This window comes from Pristis pectinata, chromosome 8, assembly GCF_009764475.1.
Source record: "Pristis pectinata isolate sPriPec2 chromosome 8, sPriPec2.1.pri, whole genome shotgun sequence".
Classification (NCBI taxonomy): Eukaryota; Metazoa; Chordata; class Chondrichthyes; order Rhinopristiformes; family Pristidae; genus Pristis; species Pristis pectinata.
This window is the reverse complement of record NC_067412.1, coordinates 36,560,000-36,580,507: the sequence shown is the minus strand read 5'-3', so window position 1 is coordinate 36,580,507 and position 20,508 is coordinate 36,560,000. Positions and strand designations below refer to the sequence as shown.

Sequence of the window (20,508 nt, the reverse complement as noted above, 5' to 3'; positions counted from 1 at the left end):
ATTGAAGTGTTGCACGGCTCTGCACTGCCCCCTAGGCTGCCTCTGGTGAAATGTGATAGAAAAGAAAAAGAGGTAAGCCTGAAATATTCTTATTTAACATTGGCAACCGTCCTGACTTGTCTCACTCTCCAGGAATTAAGGATTAATTTCTGCATTGTGGCCCTGAGCAATCCAGGAGAAAAATGGGAGGATTAACAAATGGTGTGATAATTTCAATACCTTTGAACACTTTCATTTATTAAGTATAAAAATATTGGAGGTGAAAAAGGGCTGTTTGATTTGCCAAGCTGCTTCTGAGCCAAGCAGGGAGGTCATGAGATGAAACCTCCAGGAATACATCCAACCAATGTTGGCAGCTTTATTCCTGCTGTAAAACACCAACCTCTCAATCAACTCTTCAATAGACGATTTAGTAGAAGGCAGAGCACGCCACTCTCTCCAAGCATATCATTTTGCTTTCTGCATTTCCTGGCAGCTCCATTAAGCTACTGAAATCCTTTGCTCTGACAATGCCAGTTGGAACAGGTGATAAACAATCCTACTTCATGTATTAACTAATGAACAAAATCAATGCTGTATTTCCTGCTATTCAAAGGCACCATCTCTATTCTTTATGTGAAGTTTGTACTTCTTGAACTCCATTCCCAAACCATCAGTCTTAGATCTGAATAATGCATTGCATCATTTCACCCATCCTGAAGTTCTATTTATCATGGATGTGCTTATGGCCAGCAATGGATTGTACACAGATTAAGGCACCTGTCACACCGTTACATCCAACACTCCCACTCCTGGGGCTGGTTCTTCTTGGGGCGCCTATATATGGAACCATTCCTATGTCTTCTTCTTTGGAGGTTGATAAGTGTGGGGCTGTGCAGGCTGGCATTGGACGGGGGTAGTGTCTCCTCTGTTTGGACTGATGATGTGCTCCTTGCAATCACAGATCCCGTTGCCCTGCAGAAGACTCACGGCCGGTTGTCATTCACCACCTTCTCCACACGGATTAATTGGGGAGAAATGTTCCAGACTCCTGGTAGGTAAACTCCCTGGCGGAGGGGCTGATACTGATCCCCGGAGCACCTGGGAGTCTACCTGTGCTCCACCAAGGAAGCATGGACAACACGTTCCCCTTTATGTTGGAGAACTTGAGGAGAGAGTGATGCATAGAGCAAATCAGGCAGTGAAAGTCACTCCCTGGCTGGGCCACCAGAGAGGACAGCTTCTAATGCTTTCCTAAAAGGGCTGAGCACTTATAAACCAACCACAGCAGTCACTTTGTTCCCACCTCTTGCTTTTGCCACCAAGATCCAGAAAAAGCTCATTGATTTCTTCTGGGACAAAAGGAAACACCGGACCTTTGCAATTCTTTGAATCTCCTGACTAAGGAAGCGCTGGCAGTTGTTAGCCTGTATCTGGACTCAGACAGCTACTCCCTGCTATCAGACCCTGCAGAAATACCTGTGCAAGAGGCATCCTTCAGATGGTGTACGTTGATGATGTATTTTTCCACCGGTACACTGCAGTCAGGATGATGTGCATTTAGAGTATTGTGTGCAATTCTGGTCACCTCACTATAGGAAGGATGTCGAGGCTTTAGAGAGGGTGAAGATCAGAGGGCATTAGCCTTGCCGCTTTGAGCAAGTCACCTGCTTACTCAGAGTCTGGGATATGGTTGCCTCCAGTCAAGGTGATCCCCTACTGACGGAGGAGGGTGTTTGACTCTCAGGGCAGCCAGCCCTGGGTGGAGGAGCAACTCCAGGTTTCATGAGCATTGACAGGGTTCAAGAGTGTGGCACATTCCCAGCTGGGCTGACCCCACTCGGCTGGAACTGATCATTGGACCTAGGACCTGAAATCCTCCCAAATGGGTCCCAAACCCAGATAAACGTGAGGTGTTGCACCTTGGTGGGACTAATGTCAAGAGGCAGTACACTCTTAAGGGCAAGACCCTTAACAGTGTTGAAGAGCAGAGAGACCTTTGGGTGCAAATCCATGACTCATTGAAAGTGGCTACGCAGGTAGACCGGGTGGTTAAGAAGGCTTATGGAATGCTTGCATTTATTAATCGGGGTATTGAGTGTAGAATTCAAGAAGTTATGATGTATCTCTGCAGAACTCTGGTTAGGCCGCATTTAGAGTATTGTGTGCAATTCTGCGTGCAGAGGAGGTTTACTAGGATGCTGCCTGGATTAGAGGGCATGTGCTATCAGGAGAGGCTGGACAAACTTGGGTTCTTTTCTCTGGAGCGGCAGAGGCTGAGGGGTGATCTGTTGGAAGTGTATAAAATTATGAGGGTCATAGATAGATTATTGAGCGATCCAATACCAGAGGGCATGCATTTAAGGTGAGAGGGGGTAGGTTCAGAGCAGACGTGAGGGGTACTTTTTTTTACTGAGAGAGTGGTGGATGCCTGGAATGCTTCACCTGATAGGGTGGTGGTGGCAAATTCATTGGGGGCTTTTAAGAGGGGCTTGGATGGGTACATGAATGAGAGGAAAATAGAGAGATATGGGCATTCTGTAGGTAGGAGGGAAAAGCTATGTCGGCACAACATTGTGGGCCGAAGGGCTTGTTCTGTGCTGTACTGTTTTATGTTCTATGTTCTAAAACAACTTTCTGTCTCTCTGAAACACCCTCTGACCTTCCCACAAAATCAGGAGGGGTTTCCTGTATTGGCTGCTCCCTTAGGCTGTCCACTTCCATGTCTTTATCTGCCATGTGGACGTGATGTGGTTGTCTATCCTGACATCTGACGGTGAAGGGGTTCAGACTCATGGAGATTTCCCTAAACAGGAGTCTTTCTCCTTTATGTCAGGAACTTGGGTAGTGTGTGCTGCATTGAGCAATCCCACGCAGCAGATTTTTAAGTTGATTCACAGATTCCCAGGCTTCTTGTTATTTTCCATTATGGAAGACCCCATGTGTCCATGGAATACAAGAGGTTGCAGCCCCTGTTTGAGGATCTGAAAGGGACACTCCTCAAGCTTAGGTTGCACTTCAGTCCCACACTCCTGACCTATTGCGGAAGAGTGCGTGTTGGTCGGGGACCTCCTCATCTGTCTGCTCCTGGCTTGGTCACTCACAGGTCCTGGCAGTGGGCCAGCATCGAGTCTGCTGGGCCAACTGCCTGCCCCTTTTTCTAGGTTATGTTTATGCCTGAGTGTCCCTGGAGAAGGAGCATGCGGTGCCTGCTGGTTCACTGGAGGCCTTCTGGGATTGATGGGACAGTGCAGAGGCTGAAGTGCATCCTGGATAAGGAGGACATTTTAAATGAGTAAAAATCAAAAATTCTGGAAACGTTCAGCAGATCAGGCAGCATTCGTGGAAAGAATGACAGAGTTAAAGTTTCAAGTCATAGACCCTTTGTCTTTTAATGTGTTTTGTTAGCATTTTAACTAAAATGATTTTAAAACAAGGAACACAACAAAAGAAACACAGAAAATAGGGCCTGGGGATAAAGGTGAAGAAAATGGTGTTAGGTATGGAACATCACTTCCTCTTCACTGTCCCTTGAGGACCACCTGAATGGATCAGATTCGTCAGATTTCATTGCACGGAGGCATCTGCTTCCATTCAAGGGGTCCACCATACTCTTACAACCAACACTCCCAGGTTGGGTACAATGCTGGGTTTATTTTGAGTAATACTCCCTCTGCAATGTCCCATCAAACACTCCCTTGGCTGGTACAGCACAATTTATATGCAATGCAAAGTTCCCTCGGCACTGTTCTTTGAGCACTCCCAGAACAGATGTAGCTGGTTCATCAGTTCGACCAGACTTTATCACATGTTGATGTATTCTCCCATACAGGAGACTGACCCAGAGAAAGGCTCAGAGACACACTGAAACATAGAACATACATAAACACAACATGCACAGACACACTGTAAATGACATTTACGTGTATCCATAATTTTTTTTATATCTATGGACACACAACACACACAAATTAGGCATTAGGCACATACATGCTGACTTTGAATGCAATCCCAATTCACCTCCATTTATATTTTGGATTTTCAAAGGCATTCAATAAGGTGCCGCATAAAAGACCTATCCATAAGATAAGAATGCATGGAGTTGGGGATAATGTATTAGCATGGATAGAGGATTGGTTAACCAATAGAAGGCAGAGAGTTGGGATAAATGGGTGTTTCTCTGGTTGGCAATCAGTGGTGAGCTGGGTGTCATAGGGTGTAGTGAATCTTGTGGAATTCTCTGCCCAGGGAAGCAGTAGAGGCTACCTCATTAAATATATTTAAGACACAGTTAGATAGATTTTTGCATAGTAGGGGAATTAAGGATTATGGGGAAAAGGCAGGTCTGTGGACCTGAGTCCACGGCCAGATCAGCCATGATCTTATTGAATGGCGGAGCAGGCTCAACAGGCCAGATGTCCTCCTCCTGCTCCTATTTCTTATGTTCTTATGTTCTTATATTGGGGTGAGTGAAGCAGATGGGTTTTCATTTGTGTTCATTTTCAACCAGTGAAAATAGACATCTTCCTGTCTATGAACATTCTCTGGATCTCCAAGAGTCTTCATCACCTTGGGAAATGCATCTGGGATGATTGATGTTATCTAAACCTTAAGGACATCTTGTAAGAAACCCAAGGAGCCCTGACTCATTGACCATTTTGCCCACTTGGAGGATTGTCACAATGTACTACGACAAGCAAGGTCATGAGGCGAAACCTCCAGAGATGGCAATCCTATTCTTAGTGTATGCACCAGACCCCCAAGCTAAATACAGGTTACCCTTCAGCAAACCCACCCTGTCTAGAGAGTTGTATAAAGTGTTAGCAGACCTCATAGAAGATGAATTATTGATTCTGTTCAAAAAGAGATAAAGAAATTGCTTATCCTTGGAAAAAAAATGCTGGAGCTAATTAAGCTCTGTTAAAGTACCTTGAGAAATTAATTTCAATTCTTTAGTAGACTACTAAATATAGATACATTTAAAATACATGATGCACTGCCAGAGAATCTGCTTTCATACATTTTCTAAATGACAATCAACGCAAAATTAATCGAAATATCATAGGGCTTTGTAAACATATAATGTTATTGTTTTCAATGCAAAGGTCCGTCACAGAATCACACCTTCTGTTATGCTCTGTCTGTTTCCATCAGTCACACCCTCTCCACCTGACCCTCTGCCGAGCAGCAGGAGCTTAAGGCATAGGAGGAGGCCAGCCACATTCTTCTGTTTGTGCTGCTTCTTTGCTGGAGTACTCCAAAATCTCATTTCCCTGTTCTCTCCCTTCGTCCTACAGCTTCCTCTATCACCAATATATATTTATTTTTTAAATGAGAAGAATTTATTGTACCCAAAGTCGAAAATGACATGGGACTGGCTGCTGCAGCGTGCCATTAGGAACGAAGCCTTGTTAGCAATACAACTATACCAGTAAGGAATTTAAGTTACATTTGCTCCTGGTTATACACTGTATACTTTACTAGCTCATTCACTATGAATATGCATTGTACCAATACACACAGAAAATTAAAATAAAAAACCTGCAGCTACTGAAAGCAAAAGACGCTGGAAATGCTCAGGTCGTATCTGTGAAAAGAGAAACAGTGTTAATGTTTCAGGTCAAAGATATTAACTCTGTTCCTCTCTCTGCAGATGCTGCCTGAGCTGCTAAGTATTTCCATCATTCTCTGTTTTCATTCCAGTACACACAGAAATAGAATCACATGGGAACATAAAAGACTCTTGGACAGGTACATGGATAGGAAAGGTTTAGAGGGATATGGATCAAGCATGGGCAAATGGGACTGGCTTAGATGGGTGAAAAGCACGATGATGCTGGAGGAACTCAGCAGACCAGGCAGCATCCATGCAGGCGGTCAACGTTTTGGGTCAGGACCCTTCTTCAAGACTGAAGATAGGAAAAGGGGAAGCCTAGTATATAGGAGGGAAAAGCAGAGCAGTTATAGGTGGACAAAAGAGGGGAGGCGGGGTGGGCACATGGCAGTGATAGATGGATGCAGGTAAGAGATAGTGATAGGCAGGTGCGGAGAGGAGGGGAGAGCAGGTCCACTGGGGGATGGGTCAAAGGTAAAGAGAGAGAAAAACAAAAGGTAGAAAATAAAAGAGACTAGGAAAGGGAAGAAGAGAAGAAGCATGGTGGGGGGGGAGGGGGTTTGTGGGGAGGGGGGGTGATTAGGATTACCAACAGCATCATCGTGTTTTTCATCTCGATTCCAGCATCTGCAGTCCTTTGTTTCTCTTGTTAGATGGGTGTCTTGGTTGGCATGCACCAGTTGGGCTGAAGGGCCTGTTTCGCCTAATTGTCCACCATTATTCACGAATGATTGTGGTAGGGCTGCAGAGCTTTGATTTGATTCTAAAATAATAGAACTTCATCGATTGCACCCTATTTTAGCTGTTTGGAATGTATGCCGTGTTACAGCTTCACCAGATACACCATTTGGCATGCCTGGTGCTGCTTCTGGCATGCTGTTCTGTGATTCTCATTAAACCAGGGTAGACGCCCTGGCCGTGATAATCATGGTACAGTGAGGAGTATGTTGGGCTGTGAGGTTACAGATTGCGGTGTGGACATATTTTTGCTGCAACTGATGGTCCACATTACCTCATGGATGCCCAGTTTTGAGCTGCCGAATCTGTTCTGAATTTGTCCCATATAGCACGATTGCTGTGCCACACAACACAATGGAGGATAACTTCGGTGTGAAGACAGGACTTAGTCTACACAGGGACTTCTACCACAGCTATCATGGACAGATGCATTTGCCACAGGTAAATTGGTGAGGACAGGATCAAGCAGGTATATCTCTCAAGTTCATTCACTCACTACCTGCTGCAAACCCTGCCCAGTAGCTGAGTCCGTCAGGACTCTGCCAGTTTGTTCTTGGTAATGGACATTGAAGTCTGACCCAGAGTACACTGTGTTCCCTTACTACTTTCAGTGCTTCCTCCAAGTGTTGTGCAGCACGGAGGAACACCGATCCGCGAGTTGAACGAAGACAGTAGTTGGTGATCCAGGGTGAGGTTTCCGAGGCCATGTCTGACGGAATTCCAGTGTCCCAATTGTCCTCAGGTGTGTCTGTGCTGCCGGTAGGACAGGATGTACCCACTATAATTGTATCAGGCTGTTGTTTGACTCGACTGTGGGACAGATGTTCTGATTTAGACACCAGGCCCCAGATGTCAACAAGGTGCACTTTGCAAGGTCAATCAAGCTGGGAGCAACTTTGCCATGTCTGAATTTGGTGCCAAGGTTCATATCGACCAGTTTTTATTCTTTCTTTATATAAACAAAGCAGGTATGTTGCAACTGAATGGTCAGCAAAATCATTTCAGGGGGCATTTAAGACCTAATGGTATTGGGTGGGTCTGAAGTTACATATACATCAGACTGGAAAAGGATTTCCTTCTCTGAAGGACATTAGTGAACCAGATGGTTTTAGTTTCAACTGTCGGATAATCATGGTTATCATTACCAGTAACTAGTTTCTTTGTTTGAAACTTCACGTTATTAATGGCCTTGCTGCTCTGTGTTGGAGGCAACAGCACTGCCCCACTGGGTAACATGGTAATACCACTGCTCCTCCAAGACAGGAGCTAATGGCATTGCCTCTCTGACCATAGGTTAACAGCACTGCACCTCTTCTGGAAAATCATTGCATTGACCTTCTGCAAAAAAACTCTAAAGGCATGGCACCTCTCAGTTAGGGCAGGCACGGTAGTGTAGCCATTAGTGTAATGCTATTACAGTGCCAGTGACCCAGGTTCAATTCCGGCCACTGTCTATAAGGAGTTTGTATGTTCTCCCCGTGTCTGTGTGGGTTTCCTCTGGGTGCTCCAGTTTCCTCCCGCTTTCCAAAGACGTACAGGTTAGGAAGTTGTGGGCATGCTATGTTGGTGCAGGAAGCGTGGCGACACTTGCTGGCTGCCCCCAGAAGATGCATTTCACTATGTGTTTCGATGTATGTATGACTAATAAAGATATCTTATCTAAAGTCAGAGTCAAAGTTAACTTTATTGTCATATGCACACATACATGTATGTAGAAGTTGCAGTGAAAATCTTACTTGCAGCAGCATCACATGCACATAGCATCAGATAGGCAACGTTCACAAGAAAAACATAAATTAAACATAAATTTTCCACAATTTTAGCAAGAAAAAACACAATTAGAACAGAAAAAAAGTCGATATTAGTGCAAAGTGATCAAAGTGGTCACAGTGTTGCTGTACTGTAGTGATTAGGACTGTGCACGTTGGTTCAAGAACCGAATGGTTGAAGGGAAGTACCTTTTCTTGAACCTGGTGGTGTGGGACTTCAGGCTTCTGTACCTCCTGCCTAATGGTAGCTGCGAGAAGAGGGCATGGCCCAGATGCTGGGGATCTTTGATGATAGATGTTGCCTTCTTGAGGGTGGTGGGGTTAAAGAGAAAAGCATTACCCCTATTGGTTAAAGAGTAAAGGGACAGTCCCTTTAGTTCAGAGTGATGGGACTGTAACTGGGTTTTTGAGATTATTGGCAGTGTCACCAAAGATTAGAGGGTATTGGCGCTGTCCTACAGGATTACAGGGTATAGGTGATGCTACCCAGAGTTAGATTGCATTGGCAATGCCCTTTAGGGTTACTGGCACTCCCCTTGTGCTGAGTTGAGCAATTCTGATTGGTTCACTCTGTTTCTGATACATTCTTTTACTGATTTAGCTGCTGTACTCATAGTTAGCTTGTATAATGGATGTGTGTTACTGTGGGCCTTTTGCCAATGAGCCAGTAAGGGGCCAACCCTGGGTTTCTCTGTAGCCGGTGTAGTGATTTTGGGTGTGCTTTAGGTATGACCAGAATACTCTATGGAACTATCCTCATTGTCTGTAGTGGGTGGACGGGGAGAGATACTATTGGATTTTGTTCTGAAGTGTCTATCCTTTTTTGCCTTTAGAAGCTTGATGCCGAAGACATTGGACGGTCAGCTCACCATGGAGAAAACACCCAGTTACTTCGTCACCAGAGAGGCACCAAAACGGATCTTCTCCATGGCAAAGGGCACCAAGCTGGTGGTGGTGGTCAGGAATCCAGTGACCAGAGCCATTTCAGATTACACCCAAACACTGTCCAAGAAACCTGAGATTCCAACCTTTGAGGTTCTGGCCTTCAAGAACAGGACTCTGGGCCTGATTGATGCCTCTTGGAGTGCCATCCGTATTGGGATCTATGCCTTGCACCTGGAGAACTGGCTCCAGTTCTTTCCCCTCTCCCAGATCCATTTTGTCAGTGGCGAGAGGCTCATCATTGACCCGGCCGGAGAAATGGGAAAAGTTCAGGACTTCTTGGGCCTCAAGAGGATCGTCACAGACAAACATTTTTACTTCAATAAAACCAAGGGATTTCCGTGCCTGAAGAAACCTGAAGACAGCAGCCTGCCAAGATGCCTGGGCAAATCCAAGGGGAGAACTCATCCAAAAATAGATCCTGATGTAATCCATAGACTGCGGAAGTTTTACAGACCTTTCAACGTCATGTTCCGTCAGATTACAGGAGAAGACTTTGATTGGGAAAAGGATGAAAATGAAGAAATCAGTTGAGCATGTCAACATCCAGAAGTTCAATGAAAGAGAATAGAAACTGGTTTCTCATTGAAGAAAGATATAGAACTAATAGGACCATATTGATCGTCCTTCAAAATAAAGAATGTTAATAAGACTGTAATTAATAAAAAAGAGGAATGATTTTTCAGCTATATTACAGATTACCAAAGGTGTTGTGCTTATGAATTGTGGTTATTTTAAAGATGATTTCCATGTCGAGGTCAGCTTAATTTGCTGTTCTTTTCTCACAGTTCCCTTCATCCGCATCAGATTGGTTGATAAAGTCTCCTGAGGAAGCTCCAATCTGTCTTTATTGTGTCTCCTTCAGGACATGCATCTTTGGTTGATTTACTTTTCTAATGCAAGGACCAATGTTTCACCACAGAGGTCACGGCAGAAGAAAGCGACAAAGCCGAGGGTTTTCTGATTGTTGCAGTGAGAGATGGAAATGCTGGATGCGATGCTTTCGATTCCAGCCACAAATATCAAACAGCCGCGGGCAGGAGAGGGGAGTTAGATATAGGGTAAAGCTCACTCCAAAATGTCATATCAAACACTCCCTGGGCAGGTATAGTGGGAGTCAGACAGATCCATATGCTTCTCCTCAATTTTACTATTTAATTCCTCCATTGTCTGTCCATCGAATATGATACTGCCAGGGTGATGAGTGTGATGCAATCTGTTGTGAATTTGGTCAATGACATTGGTTGTGTTCCTCTATTCCTAAGAAACTGCCTCAGTAAACCACATTTCAGTGCAAACATGGGATGATACTTTTTGTGATGCTATGCACATTCAGTGTGCAAAAACCTAATGGTATTAACAGTCATCCATTCACTGATTAGCAGTGAAAAATGATTACAAACTAGGCTTGAAACATAAAAACATAGAAGAAAAGAGCAGGAGTAGGCCACTAAGCCTGCTGTGGAACCAGGTGAATTAGATTCAGGGAAAAGGTCCCTCCACAACGTCCCATCAAACACTCCCAGGGCAGGTACAGTAAGAGTTAGATAGAGAGTATAGCTTCCTCTACACTGTCCTATCAAACACTCCCAGGTCAAGTACAGCCAGGGTTAGAAACAGAGTAAAGTTCCCTCCTCACTCCCTCCTCATCAAACTTTCCCTGAACAGGTACAGTAAGGTCAGATTCAGGGTAAAGCTCCCTCTACCCTGTCCCATCAAACACTCCTCGGGAAGGAGCAGCATGCTTTATATATCGACCAAGGTTTTCCCATACTGTCTCTTCAGTCATTGTAATCAGGAACAGGAACCCAGGGTCACCTTTCTCTTCCCTCACTCAATAGGATTTTTTTCATAACTGCACAGCAGGAATTGGGAATTGGACCCCTGATCTCACTGATATTACTTCATCAATTGGTGTTACTTGTTAACTGCAGGTAGGGTGCGGTTGGCACAGACTTTGCAAGGTGTCTTTCCTTATACTGCCCCGGGAGGCAGTGTAATGAGAAGGGAAGAGAGCAAAATAACATTGCTACCAGAAGACTTGGTTCAGACTAAGTCAGCTGATCAATGCCCTAATGAAGGCTACCAGTAACAAAAACAAAGCAAACTCTGAATAAATAGCAGGTTGATCAGAATCTGCAAAGGCAATAGGGAATCTGCAAATGTTTCAACAGTGGGGCTTTCATGATGAAAAAAACTGAAAGATATATGACAATTTTACTGGAGAAGAGAGAGAGAAAAAGGGGAGGGAACCGAAGGATTCGCTTGGGGTGTCCATCCCAGACAAGGTGTTGGCACCCCTCTGGACTATCTGTTTATTTTATAATCGTCATCCCAAACCTTTCATTTCTCCCAAGTGTTGTGCATTGGCTTGTTGTTTCATAGTCACAGTGGACACGTGTCTTCCCAGAGAAGCTATATATTCATACCAACAGCTGTGAACTTTGCTCGAGTTGACCCTGAGACCCCTTAAACCAATGAGGCAATTCTCCCCAATAATCTGTGACATTTCCTTTATTAAGAAGATATTTTATCAAAGGTGAGTGAAACTTAAAAGTAATGCCCACATTTTACCAGTGTAAGTTGCAATTAGTGTCAGTTTGTAAATGTCAATCCATGTTAATACCTGCCTTAAACCTGCAGAAACGATATTTGCTCAGCTTAATGTTTGATCAGCACCAACTTCAACATCAACAGCTTTTGTCAGAATCTGCCAAAGCTTGCGTAGAAACAGAAAATGATGCTGTGATTTATCCCACTCCACAAATGTGGCTGATCTCTACATTTCCTCATGGTAAGTCTTGCAATGCATTGGAAACGAGATGGCCAAATGTTTTTACAGTCAATTGCTTCTAATGCACCCCCTTTGCCTGCTCCCCTCCATCCCTCCCTCAATAAAACGTCCAGAATCTATAGATGGACTTAATTTCACTGTTCACCTGTCCTTCCTCAGCCCTCTTATAGGGACCACTTGAAACACAAAGGAGCTCACCTTGTGCTTCAATTAAATGAGCTCAGTTTCCTCGGTAACCAGATGGGTGGTTGCAGTGCAGCCTGTTCAGAAGTAAAAATCCCTACTGAACCCCTAACTCATGGACACACAAGGTGGGAACTAGCTAGCGTGGAAAATGTAGGTTGACAGGGCAGTGAGGAGAGCTTACATTTTACCAGTACATGAGTGAACACAGCAGTACATGAACCTATTGAAGATATGACACCACAATACCGAAGTGTACTCAAATACCCTTTTGAAATAGTGCAATGACCCTTTCAGATTTGTTATCACTGTATTATTGAGTGCTGCAGAGTGATGAGTAGTGCAAAGTGCAGGGTTTGCATGCGCCTCGGTAGCTGGTTAGACGGCTTAGGAGTCTGTTCAGAAATAATGGTTATCATTGCTTCCCGACTGCAATATTCCCTCCCTCTCACCTCTCTCATTTGTCAGGATGTCATTAGTGGTGCCCAGTAAGGATCTGTGCTGGGACAGCAACCATTCACCGTGTTTCTGAAAGCTGTGTATCCATGTTTATGGGTGAACATGGAAGAAGTGTGGAGAGCAGCAGCTTACAACAGAAGGGGAGAATAGGCAGAACTGTGACAAATGTGAGCTCATTTACTTTGGAGCTAAAAGAACAGAAGAATAAAGGACATAGAAGAAAGGAGCAGGAGTAGGCCACTCAGCCTTCAAGTCTGCTGTGGTGCAGGGTGAATTAGATTCAGGGAAGAGCGCCCTCCACGATGTCCCATCAAAACATTCCCAGGGCAGGTATAGGGGGAGTTAGATTCAGGGAAAAGCTCCCTCCGCAATGTCCCATCAAAACATTCCCAGGGCAGGTATAGGGGGAGTTAGATTCAGGGAAAAGCTCCCTCCGCAATGTCCCATCAAAACATTCCCAGGGCAGGTATAGGGGGAGTTAGATTCAGGGAAAAGCTCCCTCCGCAATGTCCCATCAAACATTCCCAGGGCAGGTGTAGGGGGAGTTAGATTCAGGGTAAAAAGAAGTAAAAAGTGAGCAGCCGTGGAAGTTCAGAGACTTGGCAGTCTGTTTATATAGATCATGCAAAGAAAATAATGAGAAAGGCTAATGGAATGGTGACTCTTACATCTACATGGTGAGAGTATAAAGGAGTAGGCATTGTGCTAATCCCAGACAAATCCCTGGTCAGCCTCACCTGGATTATTGGAAGCTCTGGGCACCACACCTCCGGAAGGGTACATTGGCCTTGGAGCATATGTAGTGTAGGATCATCAAAATGAAACCCAAACTCTGAAGAGAGATCACAGAAACCAATGGAAATAGTGCTTTGGTCAAAGAGTGTTTTTTTTTCAGGAGAATAAGTATTAGAAAAGGTATCTTTTTCTGTTGAGAAATCTAGGACTAAAAGGGGGTAGTCTAAAGACTTTTGGTAATGTTTAGGAAATAATTTGGTATTTTCAAAGATCTTTCCACATACAACAGTTGACATTGGATCTATTATTAATTTCAAATTGGGGATTGATAGGTTTTCATTAACCAGAGGTATTAAGGTAAAAGAGCAAGTATATTGAGTTAGGACTTGGATCTTATTGAATTGCAGAACTGGCTCCTGTCAATCTTCCCTCTTCTTCTCTCTCTCTCTATACCAGTCCAGTCCCTTATTCTCTTCCTTTCTCTGTTCTGAACTGGCTCCCTCCACTCCCTTTCCCTTCCTCCCCAGCAAAATCTCCCCAGATTGTCACTATCTGTTCCCCTCCCTCCATTCCAATCCTCTGCCTCCCATCTTTGCTATCCTGCACTCCAAATCCCCCCTCCCCATTCGAGGTGTACGTTCAGCCGTGCCTTTTAAGGATAAGGGGTCTTCCTGCCCGCTCTGAAACAGGCTTAAGCCCGGGTTTTCCATGTCTGTTTGCATCATTTCATGATAGACTGTGCTGTGTTCACAACTCTCTGCAATTTCTTGTGGTCTTGGGCAAAGCAGTTGCCACACCAAGCTGTGATGCATCTGGATAGGATGCTTTCTATGGTGCCCCAGGAGATGTTTCTGTCATTCAATAAGGTCATGGCCAAGCCAACATGATGCAGGTGGACAGCTTTTTTAAGATAGGTACCAACCCAGGAGGCTTTTATGGAGAAGCAGCTGGGAAGAGTGGTGACAGGGACCTGCTGTTTGTTTGGAGTTTGCGCATTCTCTCTGTGACCACATGGGTTTCCAATGGGTGCTCTGGTTTCCTCCCACATCCCACAGGTATATTTACAGGGTTGAAAACCATGATGATACTGGAGGAACTCAGCAGGCCAGGCAACATCCATGGAGAAAAGCAGGCAGTCAACATTTCAGGTCAGGACCTTCTTCAGGTCATCTAGATTCCAGTATCTGCAGTCCTTTGTTTCTCTTGTATTTACAGGGTTAATTGACTACTGTTGGTGTAGATAAGTGGCAAAAGAATCAAAGGGGAGTGGTGAGGCACGTAAGAGAGAATGAGGTGCAGTCTATAGGGAAATAGGAAAAAGGATAGGCGGCAGGATTGATGAGATCTGTTTGGAGCTGGCATCAGGCTGATAGACCAAGTAGCTGCCTTCGTGTCATAGTAAGTAAGTAATGAGGCTGTTGTAAAGCACAGATAAAAATATAGAGTAGTTTGGGGCGGTAGCTCCAAAGGGTGAGGCCAAGGTTGCAGTAAAGTCAGTAGCTGATGTTGGAGCTCAGCGAGAGATCATAACATCAGCATACCTGGACAAGAGGATGAGTCAGAGCTTGAAGTTGGAAGTGTTTTCAGGGATATGCAAGTCCAAAAAAGGAGATGAACTCAGCGCAAGTTACAATGCTGAATAGGTTCATGGCCTCATGATCCAAAAAACATGAGCACCATGGCAGTTTTTAAAAATCTGGACACAGGAAACATCACCATACCAAATCCACTACTTCACCATTGTCCATTGGGAAAGTGACTCAGCCTGGCATTCTTGTGTATTGAAACCCTCAACACTGCAGTTGACTGTTAACTGTTGTCCAAAGTGGACTCATCTCCACGTTCACATGGTACTTGGACTTGGGCGCTAAGTGCCCCTATTTTTTAATTACTCTTTTTAGATACACTACATAGAGAAAAAGGAACCCATGGAGTTTATTGAGGAAGGGAGTGATGGGTGGTCAGGATTCTGTCAAAGTGTGGGACAGGCTACAAGCGATATTGTTTTGTGGTAACTGAAATTCAGGGGACTTTTGGAAAATCTGTCTCTGAGGGCACTGAACTTGTGATTGAAGGTTTCAGCAGTCATGGGAGTGAAGGGATGTTGGGGCCGGAAAAGTGGAGGATTTTATACTGGAGAACAGAAGGAGGGTGCACACTGGATCAATGAATTCAAGGAGTCAGGACCAAGCTTTTGGGTTCTAGCTTTAATCATTTTTAAGGGGGTTCCTCAATGACAGTGTTGGCAGGTAGGACGATAGAATTGGGATAATGAGGATGGGTGTGGGTCTCATGAGCAGGCAGAAGAAAGGGGGTACAGACCTGTAGATGATGCTAGGAAAGAATGAGAAAGTGGACATGTAACCTTGGGTGGACTGGGATGAAGAGCAATGGGCTGGGAAGAGAAGCCATTTCTGAAGGTATGCTCGTACAATTGAGGGTGAACCCTTTCTGATGCAGTGAGCCTGTGGGAAAGGGAGGAATCCACAGCGACTGTCGAGCAACCTTTTCCCCAAAGTCGGGAAAGGGACAGGCTCATCTGATGCCTTCTCTGTCCTGTGTAGAATGGAACCTTACTGGTAAATAGAACTGGACAACTATACTCTCATACTGAAGCAGCACCTTCAGAAAGTCTGCTACCAGAGCTCTGATCCCACTGTGAACTCGATTTTCTTTTACTCAGCGTCCCAATGGCATGAGTGCCTCTCAGAAGGCAGGCTGGAGGTAATTGAGAATAATTCTTGATGTGATTCTAATTTCCCTCTGGTAATTGCTTCCATTGTCTGGCACGAGCTGCTGATTTGTCCACCTCTGCCATCAATTGAAGTGTGTACATTAATTGAAGACCTGTGAATGAGCTTTTCTGTATGTACGTGAGGTGAGCGATTGATCCTGAAATATGTCTATCTTTTACGATCATGCTACGCTTCAGTGACTGCCTCTCTCAATCTAATGCAGTCAAAAATTAGTTTTGTTTCCAACCTTGATCTACGAGCCAATTAAAACCACCAAAATGTCCCTTAAATATGCATGCCCTCTGCCGCAGGTGTACCAGGGCTGCAGCATTGCTGCAACTTGCCAAACTCGAGTCGTAGAGTCATGCAGTACAGAAGCAGGCCCTTTGGCCCAACTGGTCCATACCAAGATTCCCATCCAAGCTAGTCCCATTTGCCCGGGTTTGGCCCATATCCCTCTAAACCTTTCCTATCCATATACCTGTCCAAGTGTCTTTTAAACCACTTCCTCTGGCAGCTCATTTCATATGCAGACCTCCCTATATGTGAAAAAGTCAGCCCACAGGTTCTTATTAAATCTCTCCCCTCTCACCTTAAACCTATGTCTTGTTCTTGATTCCCCAACCCTGGGAAGCAGACAGTGTGCATTCACCCTATCTCAGCCCTTCGTGATTTTATACACCTTCTTCCATCACACCCTCCAAATTCATGACCCCTACCCCTTGGAAGGACAAGGGCAGTGGGTGCATAGCAACATCACCACCTGAGAGTCCCCTGCTATAAACTATGTGTGCTCTGCAGGCTGTTAGCATCTAATGAAGTCTATCGCTAAATGTACAGATTTATACATGTGAGGAGGTCAAATGTGATTCTTTCAAGCACGCTTCACAGACTGCTTCTAGGACTTTCTATCAACATTGCTGCAATCCAGAGAGCTGTTTGTCACTTGACATGATCCTTAAAAGAATAACAGCCTTAAAGTAACAGTTGTTTTTTACAATGGGTATTACATATATTACACTGCTTTATTTTTCTATGTTAAAGAAACATAAATTCAACATATTTAAAAAATTATCAAACTCAATAGTTTCCATACTCTCCGTGATCTTTGATGGAGTTGAATTTCTGTGGATAGCCAGATCTAGGAAGTATGCTTCACAGTCCCTCTGGATCAACAGAGTCAAAGATTTCAGTGAAGCCAAGAAAGAAATGTATAGTTCCTGATGCCACTCCCTGAAATTCCCATGGAGTTCTCTCTTTCCCAGTTCTGACAAAGCATCTTCAACTGAAATATTAACCTAGTTTCTCTTTCCACAGATGCTGTCTGACCCGCTGAGTATTTCCAGCATTTTCAGTTGTTTTAATTTGTGGGCATTCCTAATGCTCCAATCATTAACAATGACAATCAGTGCAGGATCATCTCCAATTTTCACAAGGCCACAAGACAGGGGAGCACAAGTAGGCCATTCGGCCCATCGAGTCTGCTCCAAGGAAAGGGGAAAAAAGAAAAAGAAATGAGAAATTGGTGGGGGGGGTGGTCAGGTGCAAAAAAAAAAAACACACTATTCTAACCCCAATTTCTGGCCTTATCCCCATATCCCTTGATATGCCGACTATTTAGATATCTATCTAGCTCTTCCTCAAATGCCTCCAATGATCTGGCCTCCACTGCTGTACCTGGCAAGGAATTCCACAAATTCACCACCCTCTGGCTAAAGAAATTTCTCCTCATCTCTGTTTTAAACCTGTGCCCTCTATTTCTAAGATTGTGCCCTCTGGTCCTGGACTCACCCACCAAGGGAAGCAGCCTAGCCACATCTACTCTGTCCAGTCCTTTCAACATTTTAAATGTCTCTATGAGGTCCCCTCTCATTCTTCTGTACTCCAGTGAGTACAGTCCAAGAGCCGACAAACTCTCATCATACGTAAGCCCTTTCATTCTTGGAATCATCCTTGTAAATCTCCTCTGAACCCTCTCCAACATCAGCACATCTTTCCTAAGATATGGGACCCAAAACTGTGCACAGTATTCCAAATGCGGCCTCATTAATGCCCCGTAGAGCCTCATCAACACTTCTTTACTTTTATACACTATACCTCTCGAAATGAATACCAACATAGCATTCGTTTTCTTTACCACCGATCCGACCTGGTGGTTAACCTTTAAGGTATCCTGCACGAGTACCCCCAAGTCCCTTTGTACTTCTGTACTTTGAATTTTCTCTCCTTCTAGATAATAATCTGCCCGTTTATTTCCGTTTCCAAAGTGTACAACTGCACATTTCTCAACATTGAATCTCATCTGCCATCTTCTTGCCCATTCTCCTAAACTATCTAGGTCCCTCTGCAACCTTCCTGTCTCCTCAATACTCCCTACTCGTCCACCTATCTTGGTGTCATCCGCAAACTTAGCCACAAAACCATTTACTCCATCATCCAGATCGTTAATGTACAAGGTAAAAAGAAGTGGCCCCAACACCGACCCCTGCAGAACACCACTAGTAACTGGTAGCCAACCAGAACAAGATCCTTTTATTCCCACCCTTTGCTTCCTGCCAACCAGCCAATGCTCTACCCATTCTGTTATCCTACCTGTAATTCCATGACCTCTCATCTTATTAATCAGTCTCTTATGCGGCACCTTGTCGAAGGCCTTTTGGATGTCTAAATACACAACACCTACCGCCTCTCCCTTATCCACCCTACCTGAGATTTCTTCAAAAAACTCCAATAGGTTGGTCAGGCAGGATCTTCCCTTCACAAAACCATGTTGGCTAGGACCTATCTTGCCTTGCACCTCTAGGTATTCCATAACCCCATCCTTGAGGATCGATTCCAATAACTTTCCCACCACTGACGTCAGACTAATAGGTCTGTAATTTCCTTTATGCTGCCTCCCACCTTTCTTTTACAGCACCATGTATCTTGCCAAAATCACCAGTAGAAGATTCCTCTACAGAATTGTAATTGTCACTGTAAAATCTATTTAACTTTTGCAATTACTCAACACAGAATTCAACCTAACAACATTCCAACTAATTTTAAAAATTCTGGAATTGGATTAATAATTTCCTCATATCAGAATGGCAACTTCTACTTGTTAATTGTTCCTGACAAGTTGCACTAAGATCTGGAGCATCGTTGTACCTACAGTCTGTGTGTTTCAGTGTCAGCTCCTGTGTATGTGCACCATAGGTAAAAGGGAGCGATTATTTCCAGTCTGGGGAAATGCTGTAATGATTCTAAATGAAAAGCATTCAGTTCCTGCACTTCCTCTCGTCAACAATGAAACTCACCTTCTGTCTCTTTCACTCTCAATCTCTCTGTGCATCTGTCACACTTGCACTGCGTTTCTGAGTCTGGTTTTATCTCTCATTTCAAACATCCTCCCTCACAGGCATTCAACTCCAGTTCATAGCTAAAGGCCAGAGTTTCAAAGCTCCTTAGTGTATCAAGGCAAGATGGTATGCTTTAAACAGAGATACACAGTGATCAAAAATAGCTGGTGGAACGGAAAACAGCTCAGCCAAGTGTGAAATATCTTATGCACTGAGCATACGGTCCAGAAAGAAATTGACTGACAGGATTATGCTGTGCAGTGCAGGATGTCGGGCTGGACACAAGCTGGAATGTGAACCATTGCAACTCAGCCAGTTCTCGGGGGGACTGCTCAGTGTTAGAAGCAAACCAGCAGACCCACTGGGCTAGGGAGCTTTACAGTACAGAATAAGACAAGTGTTTCAGGGCAGAGGTGTGAGCCGGGCAGCAGTGCAGAACAGGTGTGTGGATTACACGTTCCTCATACCGTCCAAAATCATCGCACGAGGCTGATGTATTAGTGGTCATTTTCCTCAACTGTCCAAGACAAATTTCTAGTTCATTAACAAATGAAGACAAATGAAGGAGCTCAACTGCCCTTTATGGCAGGACCCTTAACAGCATTGATACATAGAGGGATCTTGAGGTCCAAGTCTATAGCTCCCCGAAGTGGCCACACAAATAGATAGTGTGGTAAAGAAGGTGCATGGCATGCTTGCCTTCATCGGTTGGGGCATTGAGTATAAGAGTAAGGGAGTCATGTTGCAGCTGTATAAAACTTTGGTTAGGCTGCATTTGGAGTATTGTGTGAGATTCTGGTCACCCCATTACAGGAAGGATGTGGAAGCTTTGAAGACGGTACAGGGAGGATGGTTTCTCTGGAGCATTGGAGGCTGAAGGGAGACCTTCTGGAAGTTTATAAAGTTATGAGAGGCATACATAGAATAGACAGTCAGAATCTTTCTCCCAGGGTGGAAATGCCAAATACTGGAGGATGTGCATTTAAGGTGAGAGGGGCAAAGTTTAAGGGAGATGCATAGGGCAAGTTTTTTTTTTACATAGAGAACGGTAGGTGCCTGGAAGGGGCTGCTGGGCTAGTGGTGGGAGCAGATATGATAGTGGCTTTTTTAAAAGGCTTTTAAATGGACACATGAACATGCAGGGAATGGGGGGATACAGATCATGTACAGGCAGAAGAGGTTTGGTTTAATTTGGCATCGTGTTCAGCACAGACGTTGTGGG

General features: G+C 44.4%; 1 protein-coding gene across 1 annotated transcript in view; it reads left to right on the top strand.

The window, feature by feature from the left end:
- Window positions 1-9,704, top strand: part of LOC127573424 (heparan sulfate glucosamine 3-O-sulfotransferase 4-like) — a 149,803-nt gene extending 140,099 nt beyond the window's left edge. Inside the window, exon 2 of the mRNA XM_052021632.1 lies at window positions 8,934-9,704. Coding sequence (XP_051877592.1) covers window positions 8,934-9,576 — 643 coding nt within the window. The 3' untranslated portion in view covers window positions 9,577-9,704. The remainder of the gene's footprint in view (window positions 1-8,933) is intronic.
- Window positions 9,705-20,508: the final 10,804 nt, after the last annotated feature.